The sequence below is a fragment of the Mastacembelus armatus genome, chromosome 6 (genome assembly GCF_900324485.2).
Source record: "Mastacembelus armatus chromosome 6, fMasArm1.2, whole genome shotgun sequence".
NCBI lineage: Eukaryota > Metazoa > Chordata > Actinopteri > Synbranchiformes > Mastacembelidae > Mastacembelus > Mastacembelus armatus.
Window position 1 is genome coordinate 808,148 of NC_046638.1, and position 12,877 is coordinate 821,024.

At 49.8% G+C, this 12,877-nt stretch overlaps 2 protein-coding genes across 5 annotated transcripts in view; both read right to left on the reverse strand.

Moving 5' to 3' along the window:
* Positions 1-12,877, reverse strand: part of LOC113132645 (BTB/POZ domain-containing protein kctd15-like) — a 32,026-nt gene that overhangs the window by 6,153 nt on the left and 12,996 nt on the right. The window contains exons 1-2 of one of the 3 annotated variants that reach the window (XM_026310920.1): positions 2,642-4,292; positions 132-307 (exon numbers count right to left, since the gene is read on the reverse strand). In XM_026310920.1, coding sequence (XP_026166705.1) covers positions 132-307; positions 2,642-2,668 — 203 coding nt within the window. In that variant the 5' untranslated portion in view covers positions 2,669-4,292. Of the gene's footprint in view, positions 1-131; positions 308-2,627; positions 4,293-12,877 lie in introns of those variants that run through there. The other 2 variants (XM_026310922.1, XM_026310921.1) reach the window with 2 other exon arrangements.
* Positions 8,163-12,877, reverse strand: part of LOC113132640 (carbohydrate sulfotransferase 8-like) — a 34,911-nt gene continuing 30,196 nt past the window's right edge. For both annotated transcript variants that reach the window (XM_026310916.1, XM_026310915.1), the window contains exons 3-4: positions 10,376-10,416; positions 8,163-9,720 (exon numbers count right to left, since the gene is read on the reverse strand). In XM_026310916.1, coding sequence (XP_026166701.1) covers positions 8,704-9,720; positions 10,376-10,416 — 1,058 coding nt within the window. In that variant the 3' untranslated portion in view covers positions 8,163-8,703. The remainder of the gene's footprint in view (positions 9,721-10,375; positions 10,417-12,877) is intronic.

Consider the following 12,877-nt stretch of genomic DNA (forward strand, 5'->3'; position numbering starts at 1 on the left):
GTTCTAAAAACCCTCCAGTATCTGTCGGAGCCTTTAACTCAGCCCTGGTACCGAACCTGGTACCTGGTGTTTGAACAAATGGACTCGGCCCCACGCCTGTACCCCCCACACGCCCATCCATGCAGCCTTACCTGGACTCGGGGTATTTGGTGAGCGTTGCCAGGCTGCTGGTGTACATGTGCCCCCCCACATCGATGTGGACCGGGGCGTTGGCCTTGGTGAGCTGTGCAGGAGATGGGATCCCTTGGGTGGTCAAGGGGGACACGGGTGAGCGGCTCAGAGACATCCTGGACATGCTCCGCCCCTCCTGTCACAGGTGAGACCACAGGTGAGACCACAGGTGAGAACACAGGTGAGACAGGTGAGAACACAGGTGAGACCACAGGTGAGACCACAGGTGAGACCACAGGTGAGAACACAGGTGAGAACACAGGTGAGACCACAGGTGAGACCACAGGTGAGAACACAGGTGAGACCACAGGTGAGACCACAGGTGAGAACACAGGTGAGAACACAGGTGAGACAGGTGAGAACACAGGTGAGACCACAGGTGAGACCACAGGTGAGAACACAGGTGAGAACACAGGTGAGAACACAGGTGAGAACACAGGTGAACTCCAGTTAAAATAAATTATCAGTTTGTATTTTATTTTATTTCTTCTTTAACGTTTACAAATATTCACCCTAATTCATTTTCCAACATTATATTTCACACAATCTTCAAAATCCTAAACTTTAACTACATGAAGCAGATTTTTCACTGAATTAAACGTTTGGCTGCAGAACTTTTACTTAGAACAAAGTATTTCTGCATTGATGTATTTGTACTTTGAGTTAAGTAGGATTTTGGCTGTTAATGAAGTATTTTCACACAGTCGTATTTGTACCAGTGTCTGATTCAGTTACAGGTTAGTGCTGCTGTCACATGTCATAGATGTGATATTCATGGGGGGGCAGAGGAGCCGCTTCACTGAAACACAGGACGGTGATGACCCGGGGGTCTGGACCAGCCTCGCTCTGGATTAATTGACCCCCCACCCCCACAGACAGCGTGCGGTTTGTAAAGAAAAGCTTTGAAGCATGAAAGGTGAACAGGAGGCTGCAGCCCCACGGCCCCAGGCCAAACTCCCCAACACACACACACACACACACACACACACACACACACACACACACACACACACACACACACACACACACACACACCGCCCCCCGCCTGCTGCTACATACATGGAAATTCCCCCCACCCAGAAACTGGTGATGGAGACAGCATCAAATCATATGGAAATACTGCTGCTTTCTGATTGTTAATGCAGTATAAGTACCATCATCCAAAAGAACTTTCCAAAGTAAAAGTACTCATTGTGCAAAATGGCCCATTTCCCATGAATGGATCTGATATTATTGGATTGTAATTATTGATGATTGTGTTGATCACTTTAATGTTGGAGCTGATATTAACTACCTTATATACTTCTAATTTGAAGTACTTTATGTACCGCCGGGTAGCTGACGTTAACTACCTTATATACTTCTAATTTGAAGTACTTTATATACCGCTGGGTAGCTGACGTTAACTACCTTATATACTTCTAATTTGAAGTACTTTATATACCGCTGGGTAGCTGACATTTACTACCTTATATACTTCTAATTTGAAGTACTTTATGTACCGCCGGGTAGCTGACGTTAACTATCTTATATACTTCTAATTTGAAGTACTTTATATACCGCTGGGTAGCTGACATTTACTACCTTATATACTTCTAATTTGAAGTACTTTATATACCGCTGGGTAGCTGACGTTAACTACCTTATATACTTCTAATTTGAAGTACTTTATATACCGCTGGGTAGCTGACATTTACTACCTTATATACTTCTAATTTGAAGTACTTTATATACTGCTGGGTGTCTTGGGAATTTGCAGGAAAAAGTCCAAGGTTTGGCTCTGATATGTAGTGAAGTCCAAGGATGAAGTAATAATACATGGAAATACTCAGGTATAAAGTACTAATACCTCAGAATTGTACTTCAAGTTAAAAGAAAAAATACCTGTTTCGCCCCCCTCTGCTGTGGGAACACCGCCACACCCCAGACTCAATTGAAAATTCCCAACATTTTACGTTCCTTACTAATCGGCAGATGTCGAGAGTCGTGGACGCCAAGTTTGAGATGTTTTCTCAACAGCGAACGATCGTTTGTTTAATTCGGGATATAAACTTTACATGAACTACAACTCACTTTCTTTGACCTTTACTTTTAAAACAGTCACGTTATTCGGTACCGCCTTACACGCCGTGGTTGGTTGTTCAACGACGGCAGGGAAAACGGGCGAGTTAGCAAAAAAAGTTCAGTGTTTTTACAAAACCCGCGCAGCTTCGGGACATTGCGTGTTTCCCGAATTGAACAGCGGGCTGTACATTTGCAGACAACGCAAATTGTTTTGTGTTATTAATAAATACTTTGGTCTCTTCCCACAAACGCTAAAATCTGACTTATCTTCTACCGGATTTCGCATTACGTTACAGCGCGTGCCGAAGCGAGTCGAGTGTTACCGAATTATCTTGTTTTCTCGTTTCAAACTTGGAAACTGCAGCTGAATGAAGCCGCGCGAGGCTCCTCACCTGAGGCTCCTTACCTGAGAGGACACCGACACTGCGGACATGGTCACCGGCGTCTGCCTGCTCCGTCCCGGGGTCTCGAACGTCACGATACCGGCTGCTCTCCGCTTCACGTCCGGGTCGGTTTGCCCGTCGGTCCTCCGGTGCTTGTGTGTGTGTGTGGGGGTGTGTGTGTGTGTGTGTGTGTGTGTGTGTGTGCAGCAGAAGGAGCGAAACCAGCCGCTCCGAAAGAATAAAGAGGAGGGCTGAGAGACGTCTCGCCCGGGGCCCTTCAGACCCCCGGGGCCAGGATTAGGTTACAACAACGCGGCGTTTTGTTCTGTTCTCTCGCCGCGACTCGTTTCTGCAAAGAGAGAAAAGCCGAGAGAGCTGGTTTTATTTCTGCAGAATTTATCCTCCGCCCGTTTCCTCCACTGTGGGAATTAAACGTGGAGCTGCTGGTCTGCGCTCGTCCCTCCTGTTTCAGTCACACCAAACATCCCTCCGGCTCTGGGGCCAAGTGACGTCTGTCGTCATGCGTTATGCCCTCCAGCCGCCCGCGGCCAAATGCGCCATTTCAATTATTGCGCGCTGGTAGATAGAGATATGCGCCGGGAGGGTGCGCACACAAATCCGCTTTACTCTCCTCGTTTCTCGGCTGAACCCAAGCTGCGGCTCCGGCTCTGGAGACCAGCACCGGGATGAGACTGAGCGGACTTTTTAGACGCAAACCGGATCATCCGCAGCGCCAACAGGAACCATTTTGTGTTCCAGTGCGCACGGCTTTACGCAGAGCCTGTGCGCCGTCACATCCATCCACTCATCTGCTCCTCCGTTCACTTCCACCACACCTGCCCTGGGTTAACGAGTCCACTCTGGACTCACCAGACCACCTCATGTGAACCGCTATTTAAAGGAAGAGGTTCGGAGGAGTCAGGACTGGAAGCAGCTCAGAGACACTGTCCTTTATTCTTTACTCTAGTCAGAAGGTTTGGAAACCACTGACTTGGGTCATAAACCTACAACATATACAGGTGCAGAACGGTTCTGTTGGTAAGGAAGAACCATGTGAGCCAGGTCAGCGGTGTGGCTCCCTGCTGGGTTTTTAATAGTTTTTGGACAACAATGGAGGTCTACGGCCCAGACCCATAAGCTGAACCAGGTTCTGGATTCACACACATTCATTGGTGCTGTCAGTCTCTGGACTCTGGCCTCAGTGACACAGAAACCGCCTCCAGTTTACCCAGAGTTCTCTCTAACGGGCCATGTGGTTCTGCGCAGCCTGACGTCCTGCTGCCGCGTTTCCTGTGACAACACAGGGGCTGATGGGAAACTGATGTGTGTGTATTCGAGGTCAGACAGACTGAACCACGTCCATGTCTTCATTTGTCTGAGGGACAGAATCAGCCTGTTAAATTCCTCCTCTTCCATTTGGTTTTGCCGCGGGCGCCACGTGCCCCCTCACCCGCATCTCGTCATTAGAGAAGCCCCGCAGTTACCGCAATTAGCTCAAGCACGAAGGAACCAACGAATTTAGAGGTTTAAATATCTCCTAAACCCGCCGGGGGCGCTGGGGCTGAAATCCCGTTTTCTTCACGCACAGAGGGAGGGCGCCATGAAGAGGAGGAGGAGGTGGTGATGAAGAGGAGGAGGAGGAGGGGGTGGGATGAAGAGGAGGAGGAGGTGGTGATGAAGAGGAGGAGGAGGAGGGGGTGGGATGAAGAGGAGGAGGAGGGGGTGATGAGGAGGAGGAGGGAGTGGGATGAAGAGGGGCGGATGAAGAGGAGGAGGGGGTGGGATGAAGAGGAGGAGGAGGTGGTGATGAAGAGGAGGGGGGATGAAGAGGAGGAGGTGGGATGAAGAGGAAGGGGGGGGGTGAAGAGGCGGAGGAGGTGGTGGGATGAAGAGGAGGAGGAGGGGGTGGGATGAAGAGGAGGAGGAGGGGGGGTGATGAGGAGGAGGAGGGAGTGGGATGAAGAGGGGCGGATGAAGAGGAGGAGGGGGTGGGATGAAGAGGAGGAGGAGGTGGTGATGAAGAGGAGGAGGAGGAGGGGGTGGGATGAAGAGGAGGGGGGGATGAAGAGGAAGGGGGGGGTGAAGAGGCGGAGGAGGTGGTGGGATGAAGAGGAGGACGAGGAGGAGGTGGTGATGAAGGGGGGGGTGAAGAGGAGGAGGAGGGCATCATGAAGAGGAGGGAGTGGGATGAAGAAGAGGAGGAGGAGGTGGTGATGAAGAGGAGGGGGTGTGAAGAGGAGGAGGTGGGATGAAGAGGAGGAGGAGGTGGTGATGAAGAGGGGGGGGGGGTGAAGAGGCGGAGGAGGTGGTGGGATGAAGAGGAGGACGAGGAGGAGGTGGTGATGAAGAGGGGGGGGTGAAGAGGAGGAGGAGGGCATCATGAAGAGGAGGGAGTGGGATGAAGAAGAGGAGGAGGAGGTGGTGATGAAGAGGAGGGGGTGTGAAGAGGTGGTGGGATGAAGAGGAGGACGAGGAGGAGGTGGTGATGAAGAGGGGGGGGTGAAGAGGAGGACGAGGAGGAGGTGGTGATGAAGAGGGGGGGTGAAGAGGAGGAGGAGGGCATCATGAAGAGGAGGGAGTGGGATGAAGAAGAGGAGGAGGAGGTGGTGATGAAGAGGAGGGGGTGTGAAGAGGAGGAGGTGGGATGAAGAGGAGGAGGAGGTGGTGATGAAGAGGGGGGGTGAAGAGGAGGAGGAGGGCATCATGAAGAGGAGGGAGTGGGATGAAGAAGAGGAGGAGGTGGTGATGAAGAGGAGGTGAGATGAAGAGGAGGAGGAGGTGGGATGAAGAGGAGGAGGAGGGAGGGTGAAGAGGAGGAGGAGGGAGGGTGAAGAGGAGGAGGTGGGATGAAGAGGAGGAGGTGGGATGAAGAGGAGGAGGAGGTGGTGATGAAGAGGGGGGGGTGAAGAGGAGGAGGAGGGCATCATGAAGAGGAGGGAGTGGGATGAAGAAGAGGAGGAGGTGGTGATGAAGAGGAGGTGAGATGAAGAGGAGGAGGAGGGAGGGTGAAGAGGAGGAGGTGGGATGAAGAGGAGGAGGAGGGAGGGTGAAGAGGAGGAGGAGGGAGGGTGAAGAGGAGGAGGTGGGATGAAGAGGAGGAGGATGAGGAAGGGATGAAGAGGAGGAGGAGGAAGGGATGAAGAGGAGGAGGAGGAAGTGGGATGAAGAAGAGGAGGAGGGGGGTGAAGAGGAGGCGATGGGATGAAGAGGAGGAGGAGGAAGTGGGATGAAGAGGAGGAGGAGGAAGTGGGATGAAGAGGAGGAGGGAGTGGGATGAAGAGGGGCGGATGAAGAGGAGGAGTAGGAGGTGGGATGAAGAGGAGGAGGGGGTGATGAGGAGGAGGGGGTGGGATGAAGAGGGGGGGATGAAGAGAAGGAGTAGGAGGTGGGATGAAGAGGAGGAGTAGGAGGTGGGATGAAGAGGGGGGGTGATGAGGAGGAGGGGGTGGGATGAAGAGGAGGAGGAGGAAGTGGGATGAAGAGGAGGAGGGAGTGGGATGAAGAGGGGCGGATGAAGAGGAGGAGTAGGAGGTGGGATGAAGAGGGGGGGTGATGAGGAGGAGGGGGTGGGATGAAGAGGAGGAGGAGGGGGTGATGAGGAGGAGGAGGGAGTGGGATGAAGAGGGGGGAGTGGGGTGATGAGGAGGAGGGGGTGGGATGAAGAGGGGGGGATAAAGAGAAGGAGTAGGAGGTGGGATGAAGAGGGGGTGATGAAGAGGAGGAGGAGTGGGATGAAGAGGAGGGGGTGATGAGGAGGAGGGGGTGGGATGAAGAGGAGGAGGAGGGGGTGATGAGGAGGAGTCAGCCTGTCACCTTCCTTCACATTTGGGGCCAGAGACTGAGATGAGACGTCCTGATGAAGATGATGATGAAGAAACATTTTACAAATATGAATAAAATTTCATCAAGTCAGAAAAAACAGTTTCAGTGAAATTGTTGTTGTTGTTGTTTAATTCAGCAGCTCAGGCAGTTTTAGTGAGTGAGTGTGTGTGTGTGTGTGTGTGTGTGTGTGTGTGTGTGAGAGACGTCTAAAACAGCCCGTTATGAATGTTTGAACTCTCAGTGCATTCTGGGAAATCTGCTAATGAGAGTTTTGCTTCTTTAAAATCTGAATTAAATTAATTTAGTGACTGAAAATAAAAAAACACACGGAGCGCAGTACAAAGTACTATAAGTACTATATCTGCTGTAGTATGTAGTGCCATAGAAATATAAAGCTGCAGAAAATACAAATACTCCAGTAAGTACCTCAAATTTGCAGTGCAGTACTTGAACATACTCGGGACATGTAAAATACTGTGTGATCTGATTCTCAGCTTCATCTAAACTAAATCAAACAGGAAGCAGAACCTGCCAGATGTGCCCAGATGTTAGCAACATTAGCCACATGCTAACACACAAAACAATCAGAGTCAGGAAGAAAATAAGGATTTCAGACTTTTATGTGACGTCTCTTTCCATCGGTCTGGTCCTGAATAATGAGGCGAACACGTCGAGGATGAAGCTGAACTGACTTTTGTTGCAGCTGCTTCATAAATAAGAAACTTTCATTAAAGTTGAATTAGTCAAATATTTCTGCTTTACTAATGAAGTCTTCTTTAGCTGAAAGCAAATGTAATTACATTAAATCAACACAACTCATGAATTAACATCTAGAGGAGACACAGAGTCGGTTCACTTTTGTTTTACGCTCAACACACACACACGCACACACGCACACACGCAGTCCTGGAACAATCGAGAAGTACTGGGCAGTTTTGGGAGAACCTAAGTGAACATGCAGAACCTGCTTGTCTTTCTAAAATCAGACACTTTCTCTCACTTCCCTAATTAAAGAACAGTTTCCTGCCTGATCTGTTCTGTCTTTAGACACAGCCAGGACTCCTGCAGCTGTGAATATATAAGTTGGTCCCAGTGTTGGATCAGAACAAACAGTCCTAAATAAAATAATTACAGCAATGAAGTTTACTGCCTGCATCCCTGCAGTACCTGCTGCCGCCACGGGGTGTCAGTAAAGAGCTGATAGTAGAAATTTGAATCATCTTTAAAAATGAATATTTAGTTTGTTAGAACCTTGTTTTCATCATGAGCTGCTGTGCTGAGGTTCCTGTGGTGAAATAAAACCTCTCACACCTTCGATTCTGAAACGTTAAAGGCCAGATGATGAGTTTTATTTGGTGAATCAAAGACTCAGAGAGGAAACGTGAGCAGGAGTCAGGTGACGTCCCTGCAGCTGGATGAAAACATTACTCAGTCTCACATGTTAATTCACAGCCACAGAAACAAACACAGACGTGAAGCATCTAAAAGGATCTGACGACAGAACACGTGACTCAGCCAGTCCGACCCACAGAACAGCACAAATCCCATCCGGACACAAAAAGCAGCTCCAGCGTCAATGTAAACAGTGGCGCTGGAGCTGGTTTTTGGAAGAAGACGGGCCTCCCATTGTTGGTGAGGAAGAACCATGTGAGCCAGGTCAGCGGTGTGGCTCCCTGCTGGGTTTTTAATAGTCTTTGGACAACATTGGAGGTCTACGGCACAGACCCATAAGCTGAACCAGGTTCTGGATTCACACACGTTACACTGAGGACACCACATTCATTGGTGCTGTCAGTCTCTGGATGGGATCTGGACTCAGTGACACACAGACTGAATCAGCTGCTGCTCCTACTTAAAACTGTGAAACCTCCAGCTCAGTGTCAGAAAGTTCAGCAGGACGTTTCTCTGTGACCAGTTTAAATGTCGGTGTCTCTCACGGCTTTGGCCATGACCCTGGTGTTCAGGTGTCTCACTGTCCATTATCAGCTCAGTGCTGACACAGACTTTGAAACTGGAAGAAACTTCACAGAAGTCATCGTTCTCACTTTTTGGCTGTGTAACAAAGTCAGAATAAATTTGAGCGAAGGCTCCGACCGAAGGAAAGGCAGTGAGATAAAGTGTGTTTGGCAGAGTCACCAACAAACCCAGTCGGGTCCTGGTGCAAAGTGGAAACGCTCTGCGAAGCAGAAGGTGTCGGCATCATGACCACAGCGCCACTGGCTCAAAGAGTCCCGGCAGTGAGAGAAGTCAGCGCCTCCGCAGCTCAGTGCAGGTCCTTGAAGGGTCTGGGGTAGTTAAACATCAGATAATCCATGTAGTAGAAGTCGTAGGCCTTCTGCCTCTCTGTGGAGTTCAGCTGGGAGAAGTATCTCTGGGTGATTTGGGAGGAAGTCCTCTCTGCCAGCGGGTTCCTGTCCTTGAAGTCGGGGAAGGTGAGGTTCCGCGGCGCGCCGATACTTTGCAGCAGGAAGTTGGCTTCTTTTTCCAGACTCTCAAACTTCCCAATGAAGTTGTATCTGAGGAGACAGGGGTTGCACAGCTGGCTCACCGGCTCCCAGTGGATGTCCATGCCCACGGGCCGACGGACGTCCAGCAGGTACTGGACGAACTCCCTGAAGGTGACGCCAGTGCCGGTGCGCAGCGCGGTGCGTGTGGCGTTGGCACGGTATCTGGAGATGATGGGGCGCCCGAACACGGGGTGGTAGTACGAGTTCGGACTCTCAAACTTGTCCCGAAAGGCCGACACCAGGCGCTCGAAGGGCTCCCTGACGAACAGCACTTTGGTGTAGGAGCGCAGCCGCTTGGCGATGCCGACGTGGTCGAAGCTGTCCAGGCGCTGCAGGTGGTTGGTATAATGCGCCGCGTCGTGAGGAATGTCTCGTGTGGAGGTGGCACTGCCGCCCAACACCATCAGCACCCGCTTCCAGTTGGAGCAGCCGGCCTTGGGCACCTCACAGTACAGCAGCCTTGACCGGTCCTCCACATAAACCCGAGACACCTCCCGCCGGGACACGGGCCGCTCAATGACGCCCGGTTGGTACTTGGCACAGACTTCGTTCAGCAGGCGGCGGCGTGACACCTGCACCCTGGCAAGCTTCAGCTGCTGCTGCTCTTCTCCACCAGAGGGGGCGCTGGAGGCAGCAAAGCTGCTCTTCAGAAGAAGCTTCCTGTGACGTTTGGTGACCGGCTGCTTGGAGCCGACAGAAGAGTCGGAGAAGACGGAGAGAGACGACTGCGGCGGCCCGACCCCATCAGCTGCTGCGCTGTCCGTCACCACATCCTGCAGCACAGACACACAAAGTTTAGGTTCTCCACATGTTTCTGGTCAGACTGTGGGATGAGGTACGTTTCATTTCCTGTTAGGTTCTTTCAATAAACTGAAAATGTTGTGTTCAATGACAAAACTTAACCAATTTCAATAAACACCAAGTCACTAAAACCAGTTCTGATCCAGCCACAGCAGCTTCAGACTCTTTCCCTTCTCACTTTGTTGTGTCGGAAATTTAACCTGAATCTGATGAAACTGATGTTTCAGCTCCTTAAAACTACAACACGATCAAATGTCAGTCAATGGTGGAAAGTAGCTCAGTACATTTACTCAAGTACTTGAGGTATTTGTGAGTCTTTACTGTTGTAGTACTTCATACTTGGATTTCACTGCCTGTCAGAGCCAAACCTGGTACTTTGTACTTACTTCTACTCAATGACTACCTATCTGGATGATGATACTTTTGGATTTTTACTGCAGTACTGCAATACTACTGTATTTCCATTCTTACTGCAGTAAAGGGCCTGAGTACTTCTTCCACCACTGTAAAAGTGAAGGGGTCTGAATATTTTCTCTGTAGTTGCTATGATGCAGCAATAATCCACTGGGTGGCGCCGTCTCCCCACGTGCAGCAGAGGTGGAGACGATGTGGTGGTGTTTGGCTCACCTTGTCCAGGGGCCACCTGGGAGCCACCAGTCCGCTCACACCTGCACACAAACAGAAACAGGAACCACATGATCTCACTCTGCTGTTCGTTCTTCTGTTTGGAAACAGCTTTAGTGCAAAAACAAGAAGGATTCATGTAAATGTGCAAACTGAAAAACACACATTTCCCTGTGGAGACGTGACCGTGAACAAGTAACTTCACTGTTTCTGTGCAGGAGCTGCAGATGTGTCTGTCTGGGCGAACAGTGTGAATGTAAAGTGGGTCTAAAAAACTCCGACAGTGTTTCCTGGACAAACAGATGGAAGAAAGGCCGGTCCTGCTGGTGTTTATCTGCATGGTAAATGTGACGCTGTTTATCTGCTGCAGCCCAACGGCAAGAAATATGTTTGTGCTGCTGAGCTGAAATGTGGCGGCAAGGAACAGTGACTGGGACAGACCTGAGATTAGGTTCTGATAGAGGCCCGAGTGTGTGTGTGTGTGTGTGTGTGTGTGAGTGCGTGCGTGCGTGCGTGTGTGTGTGGTTTTTAATAAGATCCAGGTGTGTTTCCCCACAAGGCCAAACACAATCTATTAAAGTCCTGCTCATCCTCACCTGCAGAGTCAGAGACACTGGGTTTTAGATCTGTGCTCCGATCATTTCTAACAAGTGGACCAGCATGTGACAGAAGCAGAATCATCCCAATAAATAAATCATTAAAAACACGTGAGAACAGCAGAATGTGCTGCGTCTGCTCAGTGCAGCTGAGTTTCATCATCTGTCAAACAGCACAGGATTCATCACCACCGAACCGCCCGAGCTCCAGACCAGCTCCAATAAAGTGCCTTTATGTGAAGACGGTGAATGTCGGCTCTTGGCTGCAGCGGCGTGTTTGTTCTCAGGCTAAATGTCACCTGAAGGTCAAAATACAGGTGCAGCATTTAGCGTTCGTGCACGTCAATAAACTGTTGGCCTCAGTGCAGAAACTGCTTATTTAACATGTCGGACTGGACTTTGCAGGACACACACCGGGACCGTGTTGTCTCTGCCTCAGGCCAAACATACTGATGAAGCCAAGACCACGTTTCCCATAAACCCTGACACTTCCTCACTGCGTCAAAAGGTTTTCTCTTGAGAGAAACAAACTGCCTCTAACGTCGCTGGAATAAATGTGTTGTTTCAGTTGTCACAAAGAAAATAAAATCAGTTGAGCTATAAAATGATAAAACTGAGGAGGAAATTCTTCACAGATCAGATCAGACTGAAATAACAAATATCCTGCCAAACACTTTACCCACAGCACATCAGCAAATAAAGTGAAGGGTTGTACACCTGTTGTTCTGTAGTTCTTTATCATAAGAGCAGCAGAACTGACTGTGACCAGCTGCTGTTTGCAGTGAACCCATGGGTGCACAGACAACCTGGGTCCCTGAATCCCTGCGGTACTGAAGGAAACTTAAAAACAGCAGGATTCTGAATGAGGTTCTGCAGCCTCTGTTTACTAACTGGATTTATAAAGGTTTATTGTGGAGGGACACCAGAGATGATGAGATCCTCAGGAAGTGGAAGTCACATCCACATGTGTCTCATGTCTGTGTTCACATTTCAGGACTCTGAGAACAGGGACCAGGTTTGACTCTGAGAACCTCATCTTGTCTCAGTATGTGTTATAAAGTACCTTCATCTCCTCCATGACCCGTGTGTCACTGCTGCAGGTCCAACTGGTGACAAACTACAATAACTAACTTCCTGTTCTTTTTACCACCTGCACACACCTGTCACCTCACGGTTTGTTTCACCTCGCCTCCTCCGTGCGTCGGTGAAACACCTCACAGTTTGAAAACAGCAAAGTCACATAGTTTATTGCACTTTGAATTTCAAAAACCAAAATTGGGATGTTCATAATCAGCAGGAGTGTGAGAAGCCGTGGCGAACGAGATCGTCTTATTTTGAAATAAACCCTCCTTCCTGTGATGTGTGTGTTCTTTGAATGAGCGCGAGAGTCGGACCAGACAAAGCAAACCACACGCTGCTGACAGCACTCGACAGGAGGCAAATGATGCTCGAAATAACTCTGGCAGCATCACTGAATGTTAAATAGGAAGCACACACACACACACACACACACACACACACACACACACACACACACACACACACACACACACACACACACACGCACGCACGCACAGAAATGATTGCTATACACACATTTTCATATTGTCAAACACTACAGAGAAGTATTGATGCAAAGTCGTGATAGCATTCACAGCAGCACTCAGACACACAAGCACACACACACACACACAAGTACACACATTCTCTCACACACACACGCTGTAGGGGAGCTGGGGTCCAGTTCCAGGCTGGTGATGGATCCAGATGGCCTCTCAGCAGCTTCCTGACACCAAAGGTTAGTGGCGTCCTGCAGTAGCTCCTGTTATTTATTACCCAGCCTGCACCTCACCATCTCTCACACACACACACACACACACACACACACACACACACACACACACACACA